Genomic DNA, 18800 nt, shown 5'->3' on the forward strand with positions numbered 1-18800 from the left:
AAGTTTTAATAAAAAATTAAAGAAAGAGATACAAAAGCAATTATTAAACCAAAGAACAGCGCGTCATGCATACTAATTTATCGAGATGACCTCATTATATAAAGGATTTCCTTTTATATAAATTTAAATTGATATATAAAATACATTCCCGAATAGCTGTATTTAATACCTTATAAATATTCAATCAATGGAAAACGCATTTTCCGCACATTAAAAGATTATTGGAGACGGATCTCTCTTTTTGCTTGTTGCTAGAATAAATTTTCCCAGTGGCGGTTGGTTGGGTGGGTGCATTATCATCAGATAAATATGATTTCCGTGTCACGTGCACACGAGTTTCTGTTTGTTTGGTTCTCTCTACCAGAATTTCCCATTTCCCTCGATGCCCATATTCTCCATCAATGACAAATAACCAAAAAGAGAAGAAACTCCCCCGCGTTCTCTCAGGATATATTTTCTTCCCTTCGAGCACAGCTGTGTGAAACATTTTTGTGGTCATGTTGACAGAGTAGGAAGATGGGGTGTGGGGTTGGCAGAAAACTTGCTTTGGGGAAAACATGTGTGTGAAATCACTTCAAACTTAGAGGAAAGCCAAACCACCCACCCCACCATCCAGAGTGTATCTGATAGATACAGATAGAAAACATATGATGCTCACTTTGGCCACCGCACAATTTATATAATGATGTCGCACTTTTGCTTTCGGGGGAATATCAATTTTGTTCTTTCTTTCGCCTTGTTGTTGCATTTCGGCAATAACTATTTATTAGATACATAGATACATTGTTGTATCTGCTGCTACTGCTGCTGCGTGCCTTTTTCCCTTCCACTTCCACTTCCTTTTCCACTTTTGGTTTTGACTTCTCTGCTGCTGTACTATGTACTGTACTGCTGTATTGTGCTGCTCTAAAATGCAATTTTATAGCTGTCAGGGGAATTTAACGCCAAGCGCGAAAATGCCAAAACCTTACATTGCCCCTAGCACCCGCCCTCGCTCTGTCCACCGCCCCTCGTGTCATGTTGTGCCTGCCTCCTGCCTTTGTTGTTGTTGTTTTTTTTAGCTGCTCGCCCATCGCTTGTCTTTTGTTTACGCTGCGCTAGTTTTTGGCTAACGATAAAGTGTCAAGATATTCCTTTTTTTTCCACTCCATTGTTTTTTTTTTCTCTTCTTTCTTCCAATTTTTTTTTTTGGGTTGAAGGTAGGGGGAGTAGGGGGCGAGAGGGCCACAACACTTGCAACAAACAATTTTCCCACTTTTTTTCTACTTCTTCTTCTTCTATGTTATGCATTGCGTGCACAGCGTAAACAAAAGCAAGGCAAAAAAAAAAAGAGTAAAGAAGAACCTCCTAGCCAATATAGAAAGAACTTTGCTTTGGCAACACCACCAACACGCCATCTATGGACTCGCCGCACTGCGTGTGCAGATAATAAAACTAAATAAATTGATGGTCTTGTAGAGAAACTGACAAGTTGCAGGCAACTACGAAAAGCGTTCGATGGCCATATTATACATAGATGGATATGTATATAAGTAACTATATATCTATATATATATATATATATAGAGGCAATATTCAAAGGCAATAACAATAGACAAAAGATAGCCCAGATAGATACACAGATATTACTTAGTTAGATGCATGAATGTCCATGGCTGGTCCTCTTTGGGAGATGGATAGTATGGAGTAAGGGACATGGGAATGAGGGTCATTTATCATCTGCAAACAAATGGAAAGCGCATTGCAGGACTGACGGGAATCGGAAAAATCGGTGAACAAAGGAAAGTTGTTTGTTGTTTGGGGAAGATGGGGGGTATGATGAGGTGAGAAAGCTGCGTTTTCAATGGGAGAAGCTAAAAAGGTGGATTTATGGGGAAGTATTAAAAGGGAAATTGATGTAAATTGATAGATTTTGTTAACTGCTTATAGTTTTCCCTTGAATAATATTCTATAATCTCTTCTGATAACCCAATTTCCTTTCAAGGCCATCAAAATTACCCCTCATCGTTTTTCTTTCCACCCACGCCTGCCTTTTCATAAACATAAATCAACCACCAAAACGTAATTAAAACATAAACAAAAAAAAACAAAGGAAAACACAGCGAGATCCAAAGAGCAAAACAAACCAAAGGCAAAAAGTGCACAGATGTGCGCCTGCACAAACATTTTTCCCCTCCATTATCTTTCCCATCTCTTCTCTAGCCTAAAGGGGCAAAAAAAAAGAAAAGAAAATATAAACAAGATATTAAGCTAAATTAAGAGTAAAGAAAGAAAAAAATCCAACCATAAGCTGCAGTTTCAAAAACAAGAAAATGAAATGATTTAAAAAAAATGAAAAATTAAATCATTTAACTTTCGGTGAAAGCCAAAAAAGGGTTTTATAAATGAAATATTAACATGATTAAGACCTCCAAACATGGAAATTAAATTTAATTTGGCAAAAAGTGTGTAACAAACCAAACTGATGCCAAAAATCAAAGGATAAAGGATAAACGGGTGCTAGGGATCAGCGGGAAAACACACGAAGGTTTGGTTTTTTTTTTGTTTTGGAGATGAAAAGCGGGCCGGGCCGGGTGGCTATCAAAAATTTAAAAGCTTTTCATGTATTTTCCCGCTGAGCGCTACGGCGAACGGCGACTCCTCCGCGGATATGTAAATGATATTTTCGAGTGGACGTCAAACGCAGCCATGTTTTCCCGAGCACAACCCACAGACCACAACCCACTTCTGGGGCAGCCTCTCCCACCTTCTCTGAAGGCTTTTCCCTTGCCCGAAACCACCCACTATGCCAACATTGCGGTCGGAAAAGGCCACAGGGCAAGCGGCATTGGTTTCTGTTCCTCCGTTCTATAAGCCGCTTTGCCGGCCAATTTTCATCTCGACTTCCTCTCCCTCTCTCTCTGCTGCTGCTGCTGCGTTCCCTTTATAGGCATTTTAAATTTTCCATTGCCCGGATTTTCAGCATTTTACAAGCCATGAATTTTTTAATAACCCAGCTGGATTCCCTCTCTGCAGCTCCTCTCTCTCCTTCACTCTTTCCAATTCAGTTGCCAAAAACGCAAGCGACAATTTTCGCGTCAATATTTATGAGAAGAGCCACGAAATTGAAGTTGACAACCTGCTAGGGCTCAAAAACCCGACGACTTGGTCTTTGAACTGTTCTTGTTTTTTTGTAGATTTTTTTGGCTAAGGAAAATGTACAAGTTTTCCTTTGTTTTCAGTTGAATGGAAATTTTAAGTTGCCTTTTGAGATGTTACACCGCGTTCTATGAATATTTCAAGAGCTTAAGATGAATATTTTGGTTAGAAAGAGGGAAATTGCAAGGAAAATGGGAATGATGAATTGGGAAGAAAGAGGCTGTAGTTGAGTTCCCAACCAATTAAGAAACTTTCACATAGTAATATTAATCTTAATTTATTATAGTTTTTTTTTCTAAGCTTAAAGATTTATTGGCTTGAAGAAGTTTCCCAGAGTTATAAATCTCAAGTCCTTAACCGTATTTATTTGTCAACATATCTGAAATTGCATTTTCCACAACCATTTCTCACACTCCCTCTCCTTCTCTCTCTCTCTCTCTCGTTGCAGGTAGGTGACAATGTACGTAACTTCTTTGGTGGGAAATCTTTGGTGGCTATCTCTGCACTTTTCCAAAAACCAAAACCCTCTCTCGTAACCTCTTTGCCACCTTGGGTGATGTATATTTCCTAGTTGAAAATTCTTCACAGATTGCTTTTCCCAAACATTAACCACTCAAATTGGCTTATTTATTAACAATTGCCGGTGATATAATTTTGTGCGTCATTGGCAAACAAAAAAAAAAGAAAGAAAGTGGGTGTGGTTGGGCTGTGAGTATAAACAATTAAATTGTATTTACTTAACTTAAAACGAGGCTAAGTGGAATTTTGTTTGGGCAATTAATGGCTGGCCATAAACAGAGAACAGGCCAGCGAATCCTCAAAAACCAGGTGAACTAATTTAGATACATATACCCAATGGTTTCTGCAACCGAGAGAGTGCCATAAATTATACTCAGCTAAACATAAATGCTATTTTTCAAGGACATATATATATACAGATATATATCAGCAATTAATATGGCCAAGATATATGAAGGTATGCATGAGGTGGCCTAAGGTTAGTCATCAACTGTGGTGGACATTATTGCCTAAGAAATGTCTTGTCATAGGAGAGATACCCTGGCAGATATGGGGTATATGGCTGATAGGAATTAATATAAAAATATTTCAAAATAACACAGAAACACCTTGTCGTTAGCATTAGTTTTTCCATATTTTATTTTCTGTTTTCTGGGATTATTTATAAACCACAACCCTATTTTCGAAACCTATTAAAATCCGAAATTTATTTGCTTTGGAAAATTCAACTTAGTCAGCCGCAGCAGCAGCAGCAGCCACTATTTATAGTTAAACCTGAACCAAATCGGTTGATTTGGTTTGAATTTCTTTAGCTTAATTTGCATTACAAAATAGGTGAAAAATAAAATTCAATCAGCACATAGAAATAGGCCTTAAAATCGAATAATAAATTTGCATAAAAAGCAAAGGCAAAATAGAAGAGTTTTAGCACGAAGGCTGATACCGGCTTTTTGAAGGATTGTTGTGGTTAGAAAAAAAAAAGATGACATAAAAATAATAAACAGAAACCAAAACAAAAGCTTCAATTTTATATTTTTATTTAAAACAAGTTGGCAATTTATCTTCTTGACTTTGAAAACAAGTTGGACAGCTTTTGATTTGATGGCCTGTGCAGGAATTTGTAGCATTTTTATCAAGTCAAAGTTAGTCACTTGGACTTATCAAAAAATGAAATGTATTATTCCAAGATTTGGCTTTTTTTTCTCAACCAACAAAAATAATAATCAAAAAGCCATAAAAATCTTATATAACCTTTGTTTTGAAGTCAGTCAACGCGTCATAAAATAGACACAAATACGCCATTCCAACTGCCAATTTAACTTACTAATTAACTAGACTAGTCTTGTCTAGTCAGTCATCTTCGAAAAGGCGTTTGACAAAAATATCAACGATATTAGAATCCATAGCAAGTTTTACCTGAATGGAAAATGTCAAGATCGTAAACAAACCAAAACTCAACCAAGAAACGTGCCTTTGTCAATGGTTATTCTATTAAAAATGTTTAAATAAGCTAAAGTTTAGTCTTTGTTTTTTGTTTTTAATGAAACGTTTTCAGGAAGTTTTCAGTTTAAATTAAAAACAAATTATTGGCAAGAGTTAATAGCAAACTAAATCAAATTGATTTATGAATTAAACTCAAATTACAAATCATGGCAATCGTTGACTTAAACTTAATGGTAGGAAAAGATGTAATTAGTAAATTACACCATTGCAGTCATAATTGCGGTTTGTTGAAATCAACAGTTACGGCTTGCTTACTTACCAAGCAACCCTCGCTAAAAACCTTGCTTCATAAATTTCACAATATTTTTATTTTTTAATTAGAATCAATTTGGGTTTTCGGTTTCAGTTTGATTTTTTTTTTTTTTTTTGTTAATTGCCAGCGAAGCCAATTCCATTTTTTTGTTAAAGATTTTTGTTGTTTTTTTGTTTTTGTTATATAAAATGAAACGGACTGTAGCTTGGTTTGGTATCGCTAGAAAGAGAAAGAAAACCAAAACCAAAAAGGCAGAAGTGAGTAGCCAACAGTAATCAAACGGAAGCAACGGCCGAGCGATCTGAAATGTTTTATTGTTGGCCAATTTCCGGTTGACCGACACAGCCAGCCAGCAGCACGATTATGTAAATGGGCTTAGAATGGCGGCGGCTTCAGTCTGCAATCTGCATAAGAATTATGGATCATCATTCACTTAGAAACTGTTGAGCTGTCATAATGAATGATAATCGCGGTTAATGATGATTTCGAAATTAATCGAATTGGTTTAGGAAAGAGAATTGGATTTAGAAATAGTAATAGATGGAGTTAAGATGATTTTTTGGGAAATAAGATATTAGATTTCTTTGTTTTTATCTGGGAAATGCTTACTTTTGGATATTTTCTAAAGAAATGTGCTTGTAGAGTCTATCTTTCTTTTCTATCTTCCAAACTGCTTAGTTTTTCCCTAAGGTAATCAGTACTTCTTGTAGTTTATTTTGTCAAGCCTCGTTGCTGATTAATTGAGACCTTAAAAACCAGCATGTGAACTGCCAGATACCATCAGCAGTTGCTCTACATTGACAAATTCTGCCTTCAGGCCAGCAAGAAACCTCCACTCATTAACTTGGCTTATCTGGCAGACTTAATCTTGGCTTGTTCGTTCATTTTGGAAAGCTTGAAGAACCTAAAAGAGCGCCTCCAAAGGAGAAGATTTGCAATTAAGAATTCGCATCACGAAGAAAGAAGTCGGAAGAACCGGTCGTTGTCTTCTTCTTCTTCTACACATTGCCTTCAAATGGGTGTCAATGTTGAAGAAGCGACAACGGCAACGGCAACGGCGACGACGAAATGAAACCGGTTTTCCAGAACCTCCAACTTGGCCTTTGGAGAACCACACCGGGGTGTTCGATGGTACCGTTAAGTAACGCGGTCAACATAACGGTGAACCAAAGACAGCAGAAGAATTGAAGTGCCGTCTCTTTTGCAGATTCTTTATGAGTTCGTCTCTCTCTCTCCCTCCCTCTCTCTCTTTCTGTCTCGTAACTTGGCTTTCTTTTCATTAAAGCCAAAAGTGCATAAGCCAAAATCTTGTTTGTTTTTTGTTTGTTTGTTCTTTTTTTACCTTTTACCCCTTACCTCTGAGCTCTCCTTGCCTTTTTTTGGCCAATTATTTTCGCTTGGCCTTTACGGCATTGCACATTTTTGCACCAAGTTGGCCTGACCTGATTCTATAGCTCCTGTAGGGCTCCTCCTATTCCCTTACTATTTTCCTTTTTTTCTTAGTTGGTTCTTGTTCATGGCTTTGTGCTTTTTGCGGTTGTTGCAAGGAGAGAGAAAGACCAAATCTGTTTGGCCCTTTTTTTTTTTTTTTTGGTGGAGCTTCTTCTCCTCTTTCAATTCAGTTGGGTTCAGTTTACCTGCTGCCTTGTCTGTTGTTGTTTTGGTTTAACGCTTTTTGACCTTAATACCCAAAGAAAGGCGTCACCTTCATGGCATAGAGTGTGTACCCTTCCTCTAGCCCAATATCCACTACCATTTTCTCGGACTCTCGAAGTTAGTGCAAATTGAAACTGTCAGTCAAAAGGCAAAGCCAGCATAGGAACCCCCTTTCTGCCCTGTCAGCTCTCACTTTACAATGACCCCAAGTTGCATTTAAGTTGACAATGTCAGCCTGGATTATCCAAGAAAAGAGAGGAAAACTATGCAGCTAAAGCTAATGAAAATTGACCGAAATAGTTTAAGTATCAAGGATTTTGATGCTCTAAACTAAAGACTTCTTAAATCCCCTTTCTTAATTATGGTTTAGTAGCTGAAAAAACAGAACTAAAAGATCAATCTTTGTTCCCATTACTCATTCTCGAGATACAGATACATTTGAAAATCCACTTTGACAACTTTCTGCCCTGCCCCCTCCTTTAACCCTCTACTCGCAAGTATATATCAACACTATCTGTCATCAGCTAAAGTGTGAAAAATCGAAATGAGACGGCAAAAACAAAAGCGAGAAAAACTAAAAATTTGGAAACGAAAATAAACATTGCGCTGGCTCATTTTCAGCTTGCCAAAAAGATATGTTCATATACATTTTCCTTTTGGAATTTTCACCAGGTAAAAACAAAAAAGGCGGTCACAATGTGGGCGTAGCAAACAACAACGTAATTCTGCTTGTCTGTCTGTCTGATTTGACACTTTTGTCATGAGTTTCGAAAATGATATGAGATGATGATGATGATGATTAATAATAATGCTTATGATGATGATGAAGTTAACGATGATGATCTGAAAGAAAATACTTAGTCATAGTTTTTCTTGGTTTTTTTTTTGTTATTGCTGCCTGCATGTGAAGCTTAGACATTGTGGCTAAGAGCAAAAGTGGGTTAAGACTGTTTTGCCATTGTTGTGTGTCGAATTTTGGCATGTGCGTCGTCAGGCTTTTCTTTTGTTAACTTTTTCCCTCTACAAATGGCATTGAAAGAAAGCTTTGGAAAACAAATGCTTCGAATCTAATGAGGCTTTAATAGGGAAGGGAAACTGTGAGTAGTTTGTTGCCCTTTTAAAGTTCGTAATTTGAAAGTACAAATTCTCAAAGATGCGAATCAAGAGCATAGAAAGTTGACTACAAAGGGCTAAAAATTCATAAAAATAAACTAATATTTGATTACTTTTAAGCACATTAACTAATTATATATTCAAGTCATCTTTGGTTTCATTTTTTTTTGATGTCTTAAACTCGATCAAGTCTTGTGGTGGCTTCTCTTCTGAAAACGAACTTGACCTCTAAAAATTATTTAAATTTTTCTTTGATAAGCAAATGAATTCCAATTTGGAAGGCATTTAAAAATTTATTTATATTTTTTTTTGTTTTTCTGCTTCACTTCCGAATTCCATAATCTTGTTTTCTGTTCATCTTGAAATGCTTAAAAATTTGACTAATTTATTTGGTTTTGTGGTGCAGTTTAATTTAAGAGTTGCCAGGTCGTTAAAAGGTTTTATTTTTGTTTAAAATATCTTTTTCTAGAGTTTTCTGCCTAGATTCTTTTTCGATAAATTTCTTATTTCCCAAAGGAGTTTCCTCTGTAATTCCCCTCAGGGCTGCCTGGCAGGTTTAAAGTTTAATAAAGTTTATAGAGCTCACCTGCCGCCTGCACCACCCGAAAAAAAAGAAAGCAAATGCAGTAACGTCTACCAAACAATGGTGCAACAAGAAAAAACACAAAAAAAAAACTGTAAAAGTGGGGAAAAAGAAGGCAACTTAACTGAAAAGGTAGCTCCATGGCATGACACTCCAAAGTATTTTGTATGTCAATTGCTATTCAAGCTACTCACGAAAATTCCAAGAAGAACAAGAGTGAGGAAAGTAAGAAGAAGAAGCCGTAGCTAGAGAAGAAGTGCCGCAAAGTTTTTTGGGAGAGTCGAGAAGTTAACTTTTCGAAAGAGAAAGAAACACAGAGGGTGACCCTCTTGAGTTTGTTAATTAAATTCACGGCAAGTGTGAATGAAACATGAAAAGAGGTGGGGGGAAAGGAGCTGATATATATATAGAAAATATGCTTGATAAATTTAAATGAGCTTGAACAAAGGGTGTTATATAATGTATAGTAAAAGAAAATAGGGAAAACAACATGCCAGCAATAAAAGAAATATCATTTCCTATGCTACTTAACCGCAAGTGTGCGGACTCAAGTTCAGTTCTTTTCTTTGCTTTCCATTCATTGTGGTCGGCTGTGGGATATAAAGAAGCCCATATGATATCATTATCATTATTATAATTCTCATTCTTCTGGCTACATCCCCCCCCCCCCGCTCTTTCTTCGCAGCTGGTTTTACTTGCTTAGTTGGTGTGCCTTTCTTTTGGTCGTTGACTTGTTTTGGCGAGAAAAGTTCATTGAACTTTGCGGAATCGGAATCAGGCAAGGGAAGGAAGAAGCAAGAGAAAAGCGGGCAAGCTCCGACTTTCCAAGGGAACGGAACCTTTCCCTGAACTACTAACTAAGTGTCAGTTATATATGGGTCACTTAGACCTTTCTAAAAGTGCGTTATGGGAAGGGTTTTTGATTTGGCAACACGTAATTAAAGGTAGAAAGTTAGCCAATGGTTATCTGCGGTAATTATAGTTATTATTAGGGTCTTTGAACTGGCTTAAGTGAAGTTTAGGAAGTGAAGGAAATGGTTTTTTATTAGTATAATTAACTAAAATGCGTTACTTTCTGAAAATCCTTAAACTAAACATTAAATCTTTGACTAACTTTACCTCCCTTTTAAGTACTTCAACTTGAGATCAATTTTCTCCACCCACATTTTTGCATATCTGCTCAGCGCTGTCTGGACGTGTGTCTGGTGTTTTAGGTAAAAAAAGGGCGTTGATGATGTTAATGGACAGCATAAAGAACGAAGGAGGGTGGGGGGTGTTAGTGGGTGGCTGAAGATACAAGAAGGAAATAAGGAGAACAAAGCAAGATTATGGAAGAAGAGAGAGGGAGAGAGAGAAGGGGTAGCCACGCATTTTGATGGATGACATTGATTGATGATGATTAATAATGCTGCATTTTTATTGCTTTTCATCAGGCCAGCTCCACCCCCCTTTTAGTTGTTTAAATAAATATTAAAGTTGACACTTAATGTGCTGTATATTCAAGGATAACACCTGCCTTTTTGGCCAAAAGGAACGAGGACTCTATCTGTCTATAACCATCGCACTTTGTTACGTTGATTATTTCGCTTGACTGCGGCTGAAACTCATCAAGGCGAAAGACCCACCAGGGCAAGCTCCACATTTCATTCTCCACTCTCCATTTTATCCTTCGTATGCCTCCGCTTTCCTTCCCGTTTTCCCAGACGCGCCGCCATATGCTGCCACGCATATTCGCTCAATTAAAAAGCATAAAATTACATTTTCGCTTAAATGAACTTTGGCCCTTTCTCACTTTCGAGCTTCTCCTAGTTAACCCTTCTTTCTTTGGTTTTTTTGCCAAGTCTTTACTCGGCTTTTGCTTTTCCATTCCATATCCTTGCCAAGGAATTTTCGAGCTCTGTTCATCATTTTCCGCGCAGTTTCCTTTTTACTGTTTCTTGGGCTGAAAATAGGTTTTTCATTTTGGGATTTTTCCTTTTCGGTTTGAGGTTTCAATCTCGCAGAGAAGTTTTTTCGTGAACTTTAAGAATTTAAATAGATTTTAAGACAAACTATTTAATATTTAATCTCAGGCTAACATCATTCAATTTACTTTCATTATAATTACAATCCTTTTTCATCACTTTTGCGGCCCCATTTTGCCAAGTTAATGAAATGGTTTCTTGCGGTTTTATTTAACCAAACCTGACAGTTACTGCAACGTGTCTCTCTTTTTTTTTTGAGAGGGGTCTTTTGCAAGGCGAATTCATGTATTTTTTAGTAATTTATGTTCACCGCAAAGGCATTTCATCAGAACGTGCCCCACACTCACCTGCCCTGCCCCCCCGCGCTGCGCTGTGCTGTGCTCATCAAGTATTACCCAACTTGACCCCGTTCAAACTGCTAATTTAATATTTATAAAATTACGACAAAAAAACGCAGGCAAAACAGAAAGAATATATTTTCGGTATTCTGTACTGTATTCTGCCACATGGCGTATACTTAATTGCATTTTGTGTTTTACAAGTTGTTAAATTTTCCCGGGCACTGCCAATAAATTAATATGCAAAGCATACATACATTTTTTTTTGGGTGGCAATAAATAAAGACAGAGAGAAGGAGAGACTTTTCATAGCCTCTTTCTGTCTCAGCTGAAAATTTGAAATCCTCGGCTCAGTTTAATGAAGCCTGGTAGTCGTCCTTCGGCCTTAAGTATGCCAATAAAAGGGTTGGGCAAAAGGGGCTTTAAAGGACACAACCAATTTGTTTGTGGGGTTGCCATAGTCACATATGAATTTTTAAGTGCAAACATAATAAGCAGCTTAATGAACACACACGCAATACACACACGTGCACTTGGGAGACCCAAAATTCCCATCCACAGCAGGCCCTCGCTTTTTTTGGGGGTAACCCTTTTTGAGTATGCGAACGTTGTGTCATGAATTTAACACGTGTGCGTGTGCGTGAGATTGATGTGGTGGAGAAAGGGAAGGGGGAGGATACCATTGTGGATGAGATAGTAGGTTCGAAAGGTGGAAGGTTCTTGTAGCTTCATTTACCTTGAAATTGTCTATATACAAAATAGTATTGCCTACTTTTAGACGCCTTGAAAAAATTTTAAAATTTAAACTTATTTTAAATCTTTAAAAAGAAATGGTTTGAGTGGTATAAAAACCTTGTTTAATTACAAATCTTTAAATTTAAAAATATATTTAAAAAAAAAATTTTTATTTTAAATAAAAAAATAAAAAATAAAATAAAAAATATTAATTTTAAAAAAAAAACAATATTAAAATTGCCATAACTATTACTTTGCCAGCAATTGTATATAAAAATATTGGGCATGAATGGGCTTGAGTGGGCGTGTGTTGGCCATAGAGAACAGTTTTCACCCAACTTTATCATCGTTAACACTTTAACGGTGCTGCCTGGGATCGCCCGGCTTTCTCATCTTGTCAGTCAGCGTTGAAAATACCACAAAGAACTGTCAAAGTCGTCGTCATCCTTCTCCCCCCTTGGAAACCAACCCCCCTGGAAACCCAAACCACGATAACTCCTCCACAGGCATCAGCAGCATCATCATCATCACCAGCGGCGGCGTTGCCTGCCACAGCAGGATTGTCATCATATCATTCCCCTGTCGTGGGTGGATTTTTTGCCCAGTTGTTGTTTTGTTTGTTGTTGTTGTTGTTGTTATTGTCCCTTTGGTTTCTTTGTCCTTGCGTGTGTCCTGTCACCAACTCTCACTGTCTGTCTGTGTGTGTGTGTGTGGTTGTGTTTATTTGTTGCTTCTGTTGTTGTTTTTGTTATTTTATGCTCGCACAATTTGCATTTTAATTATTTAAGAGAATTTTGATTAAAAAATATATATGGCCAGCGAGACGACGAGGCACGGGAAAAGTCGTTGCTCTTTCTATTCATGGGGCATGCTACAAAATTTGGAAAGTGCGCTGTCCAGACTTCGATTTGGTTTTCCATTAACATTTAAATCAAATTTGGGAAATATATTTTTCGCGTTTTTTTTTTTCGAAAAACTTATTTGCATGTAAATAATGAAATTATTTTTACATTTTTAAAGGGAGCAAAATGGGGAAATAAGCTGAATTTTATTTCAAGTTAATAAAAAAGACTTTTCTTATTAATTTTTAAATAAGAAAAAGCTTAAATGAGTCTTCTTTAAAGTCAAAATTCTTCTTCAAAAGCTTTTTTTTACTTTAAAGAACATTCAAAATTCGTTTTGCATAATTTCTGCCTAGCATTTGCCTATCCATCCACGGGACTTGCAATCCTTTTGGTTAGGCAGCTTCCCTGTAAGGATTAAGCCGCTGCTAAGGGCTGATGATTCTTCTTCCTGAGGGGAAAATTCTACCCAAATCCAATCCCCTTCGTTATGATGTTTTATGCATGTGACGTGGCCGCGTTAATTCTGACACTTTCATCAAATGCTCTCTTTCATCAGCAGGAAAATTTCTTCTTTAATTTTCAAATTTTCATGATTGGAAGGCAAAAACAAAAAAAAAGTGTTGAAAATTTCTTTTTTTTTTTTGATGGTTCAGTAAGGCAGCTCATTAGATGAGGAAGAACATCGGACATGGACATTTCACATGCTGGGGGTGCCCAATTTATGTGGTCCCCGAACATTATTCAAAGTGACAGGCAGGCTTCCTTTCTCTCTCTTACCCGCTCCTGGGAGACTACCTGTCAAGTGCACAGCAACAGAAGCAGCAGCCAGTGCAACAATTTAGATCCCTTCTTCTTCTTCTTCTTCTTCTCGTAACCCACACACTTACAAAATATATAAAAACTGGCAGTGGGAGGGAAACAGAAACAGAATACAGAAGCAATAAACATTTTTACAGCCATAAATTCTTTTGAGGCACTCTCAACCTGCCCCTGCCTTACTTTTCTTCTCCTCACTTACTAAATTCTTCATAAATTTCTTATTTTTATTACATTTTTGAACTTACGAAAATTTTGAAACGCTTCGCCCCCCCTTTGCTGTTGTTGTCTCTTGTTGCATCTGAAATAAATTTTTAATATCTAATTTTTTATTTGGTTGCTTTTTTGTTTCGTTGCAGGTAAGTTTTATCCATCAAAACGGCGGTGAATCGAGAACGAACACCTACCTGCCCCTTCTCCCACATTGACTTTGTGTGTGTGTGTGGCACATGTGTAATGGTTTTTATTCCCGCTTTTTATTACACTATCAAATGCATTTTGGGGGAAATCTACTTAAAAAGATTACATTTCCTGCGGGGTTTTCTTTAAACTAAATTGGAACTTTAAAGTTAAAGAGATTATTGGCAGAGGAAGTCATGGAAATGTTATGAGCGTGTTTTTACCTTTTTGAGGTATTTTTATTACTTTTTTTTATGTAAAACATTTCCTTAATTAAAGTTTTATTAGTTAACTAAACTTATTGGCAAGAATATTTCCAATTAAAATGGAAACTAAACTTACCTGTGGTAGGTTTCCAGCTTCCAAAGCTAATTTTCCAGTTCTCCTTCATCTCAAGATTTTGTTTATATAGTTTAATCCATAAAAATCCGATTAAATAAACAAAAACAATGAGCTTAAGTCTGACAAACACCTTGGACTGTATTCTCTTTGCCACATTACAGCATTAACATTCCGTTTTATAAACAATTTTTAATAATTATTATTATTAACACAAGCAGGTCTCTGCAGCCATGCACATGCCGAATATTTCCGACAATATTTTTGGTAATACCCAGGGCTAAAAGGTATTTCATTTTAATAGCCAGTTTGGTTTTAAACTTAAAAAGTTTTTTAAGGAACTTCAACTTAATTCTGTGTCAAGGTGAGCTAGGTAAATGATATTGATTCATGGGGCAAAGATCATAACAAAAAGTAGGTTACCTTTATACTTCCAATAATTTTTGTCATGATTTCCTTTTGGGCTTTTCAGTTCACGGCATATAATTAATGTCTACTTAAGTGAAATGACAGTCAGTCTGTCGGTTGTCGGTTGGTCGTTCTGTATTTTCCGCCATCGAAAAAAAAACACACACACACTGAAACCAACCCAGCCAACACCCACTGCCGCCCTGTTCTACCCCTACCCCAGCTAGTTTAATTACTCACTAAGCAGACTATATAGCAACAGGCCAGCAGGCCAACAGCCAAAATCGGGCGAGTGGTGTGCAGTCAACAGTGTCTGCTAAAAATATCTCATCACCGCACACACCTGCACGCCGGACATTTGGTGCTGTTCTGAGAGAGTTCTAAGTTCTCGGCGCTGAGGTAAAAATGTATTTTTAATTTGGAAGAATATTTTCACAATATTTTTTTCCACTCAACAACGAACGGCCATCGGGCATATGTGTATTCATTTTTCCTGTTATTTGCTGCCGTAAAGAAAACACAATTTTGAGTGGGGTAGGAGGAGGGAGAGGAGGCTTTTCTTTTTTCTCCTGTTTAGATTTTGATGATAGAAAAATATTTTCTATTTGGCTTGCATGCCAGGCAATTTACACATTGTTAAAAATTACGAGATATATTCCATGAAATCGTAGATATATATAAAGATATATATAGAGAGAGAGGAAAGTCTGGAGAATTTTTATTGTTTTTAATGACACACAGAACTGGAATTTATAGTAATTGGATTTTATTTTGGCATATAAAATTGGCTCAAGAGAAAGAACAAATACGACAATCTAATTTGGCCAATACTTGCCGCATAAATTGACCTTTTGACCCCTTCCTCTTCAGCATCTAACAAGCTCACATCTCATATTCATCGTTTTGTGGGGCTCAACTGATAAATTGAATTAACCCAACCAAACACAGATACAGAGGAGAGCTGGCAACGTTTTGAATTCAAATTGGTTGACATTGTTGTCGCTTGTCACCCACTCAAGGGTTAAATGTAGGGGTTTATCATAGGGGTGGTTAGGGGGGTTAAAAAGAGGTTAGGGGCTACGATGTGATACAAAGCTTGAGCATTAGGCTTTGCATTGATTTTCACTCGACAATTGTCAATTTTAATTGAATGCTGCCATGCAATGGAGGACCAGGACAGTCAAGTTAATCAGCTTTTGTCTGTCATCGGCAGTGTAAAGTTGTGTTTAAAGGCAGGTTAACCTTACCTGTAGGTACAGTTGTGTTTGAGTTATATTCTTTGATATAGATGATGATGGATTCTTATATATCAAAGCTGACATCATTTCCGTTTAGCTGACTGCAATCTAGAGTGAGAAAGAGAAAGAGAGAGCAAAAAGAATTCAATTAGTGTGGCCATAGGCAAATGCCCCGATAATGCCACGATAAGTGGACAGTTCTCATCCTCTGTTTGGTATCCCAACCAAGCCTACTCCTCACCTTTCCCTCTTCCCTATTTCTTTCAGTGGCTGGCCTCTCGTTTATTTTTCTTTTTTTGCGTCGCCCTAAATGGATTTTGATTGAGTTTAATTAAATTTTATTAGGTTTTGTCACCCTCTCTACATGGCCACGATGATGATGTACGTCCGGTTGGAAGGAGGGATATAGGAAAAGGGAGTGAGGATGGTCAAACAAGGGGTTTATTTTATGGGGGGATCTCTTGGTTTTCCGAAAATCACAGCAAATGAACGGGCGTGCAATGCATTTGATGTCTGTATGAGCTTAAACGAGGGTTCCTTTCTTTATTAGACAGAGTAGGGTGCTAGACAGAGAGAGAGAGAGAGAGGGGTAGGAGATGGGAATATGACTGTCGGAGACATATAAAATTTCACTCATTCAATTCAGATTCGTTTGTTCAGTCAGTCAGTCTGTCGCTGCTGCTGCTGCTGCTGTGCATTCACATCCATTTACGATGTGTTTATTGAGTCTTTGGTGGCCTTTGAGTCTCTTCTTTCTCAGCGGCTCTGCTTTAGCCCACTTTTTCCCATCTTTTTTTCCCCTTCTTTTTTCCTGATAAATGGCCAATGAAGTTGTCTTTGCTTTTGCTTTCTTAGGTATATATGATATTGTATATTAAACTTGTCTTTTATGGCTGTTAAAATGGTTTCATTTTTTCTTTGATTTTTCAACCAGCCAAAGCAGTTTTGTTAAGCAAGTTCAGGGCTTTGAAGTCTTAAACTAGTTTTAAGTTACATCTTATTTATCCCCCAATTACTTGACACTTTTCCCATAGCTAACTCAAATAGAAAATCAGTCAAGCAAATCAGGTAAACACTTTGGTTATTATAAGCCGGTAAAAAAGGTCACTAGACGTAGCTATGAGAGGTGTTTGAAAGGAGGGCCAAAGTAAGGGAAAATACCGAGGGTTTACTGTGTTTACGAGCCGCAGTTTCATACAAATTTAAGCTCTTAAAGATGACATTTTGATCTGTTTTGATTTCCCCAGAGAGAGAGCGAGCCAGAGACAGGGTGTCCTTGCAGTCCTGTAACGTGATTTCTTGTCGCTTTTCCTGCTCTTCTTTTTGTTTGCCTTTTTTTTTCGCAACCCCTCTGCCTCCCCTTCGAACTTATTTTGGTTAACGTGTTTTTTATATATATATATCTCGAACCATATATGTATGGCTCTTGGGTTTATTGCTTGTCTGTGCGAAAAAGAGAGAGAGGAGCGTGAGGAGGGGAGAGATGGCGAAGGGTCGTCGTCTCGCATATCCTTAATACATAAAATATGTTTGATGGTTTCGCCATGCTCATATGTCAAAGGTTAGCGCACGTGCTCACGCTCTCAGAGTGTTGTTGGGTTCCAAAATCGAAATTTAATATATATCCCATCCGCATATATATACATATATCTGTTTCGGAATTAAAGTATTCAGGATGAGGGTGATGGGGGTGGTGCCCTGTCCAACCAGTCTTTGGTGATATATCGAACTGTATTTTGTGGTTTGCCTGGTGAAGGATTACCCCGTTTTTGGTGGGTTCTTTCTTTTTGTTTTGCAAAATGTATCTTGTAAATGTTGAATTATTTATGATGAACCCCTCTTTATAGTTTGAATGTTTTTTTTTTTTTTTGAGAAAGATCGATTGATTAGTTTCTAAGGGTTTCGCTTTGGCAATGCCGACAACAACTTTCAATTAGCCTCAAGTTGGGGCCAAACATAATGACAATTGATTGCCATTGTCAGGCGATATCTATCTCTAGCGAGATAGCCAACAAATCAATTATAGGCTTCAATGGGTTTTCCTTTCCTCTTCTCTATTTTTATCAACCAGAAATGTCATGTTTTACCTTTTTTTTTTCCGGGTGACAATTCCATAATTGGAGGGCACTCAACGCTGCCGCATAGAAAGTTTCAAGTAGGAAATCTTTGAGTGAAAATCTTTCAACAGCAAAAGTTAATTTCTATATATTGTTGTTATGTGAAGGGTGGGAAGAGGGGAAGAGAGAGAGAGAGAGTGAGTGTTATTTTTGTGTGCAGCCGCAAATGACAAACATTGTTATCGCGCCTCTTCACTCGCCCCATTGTAGTTTTCTTTATCTTTGCCGCAATGTCAGCGACAATTGCTAGGTAAACATGGCTTCATATTTACCCCGAAAACCAAACCACAGACAATTTGGTCTATTGCTATTAGCTGACTTTTGGATTTTACTGCAAAATATAGATATAGAAATGAATATAAAGCTAATGATTCATGAAGTAGTTAAGATTATAAGGTTTATGGGTAGATTTTTGGGTCAGATATTGAGTGGGAAATTGTTTAGATTGTTATAAAGCAGATTTATCTTTATTAACTTAGTATCTTAGCTAGCTTAGTATCTTTAGCTAAAAGAAAATCTAGTTTTTGTTCTCTTTATCTTTAAAATAGCCTTTAATAACCTTTCTCAAGCTATTTAAAGATAATCTCTCTAACTAAAAACGAAGGGCAATACGTAATTCCTGGCTTATTACTTTATTAGCCCAGTCAGAAGCTATATTTACCCTAAGATAAATCTGTCCAACTTAAAGGTAACTTGCCTACGTACTCGTATATCATATCATATCATATAACCAGAATCCAGACAGGGGCATAGACGTGGCAGTTCAGGGAGCCATGTTAGCAGAGATTCTTTTTCAGCGACATGAACTGATTTGCTTCCCAGCGATGCTGCAAGTT

At 37.3% G+C, this 18800-nt stretch overlaps 1 protein-coding gene across 10 annotated transcripts in view; it reads left to right on the plus strand.

Moving 5' to 3' along the window:
• The window catches only part of LOC108112745 (maternal protein pumilio), a 188910-nt gene that overhangs the window by 108074 nt on the left and 62036 nt on the right, over positions 1 to 18800 (plus strand). For 2 of the 10 annotated variants that reach the window (XM_041819127.1, XM_041819129.1), the window contains exon 2: positions 3587 to 3598. The exons of the other annotated variants lie outside the window; for them this stretch is intronic. In XM_041819127.1, the coding sequence (XP_041675061.1) occupies positions 3587 to 3598 (12 nt within the window). The remainder of the gene's footprint in view (positions 1 to 3586; positions 3599 to 18800) is intronic. 10 annotated transcript variants of the gene reach the window in all.

This window comes from Drosophila eugracilis, unplaced genomic scaffold (assembly GCF_018153835.1).
Source record: "Drosophila eugracilis isolate 14026-0451.02 unplaced genomic scaffold, ASM1815383v1 contig_47, whole genome shotgun sequence".
Taxonomy (NCBI): Eukaryota; Metazoa; Arthropoda; class Insecta; order Diptera; family Drosophilidae; genus Drosophila; species Drosophila eugracilis.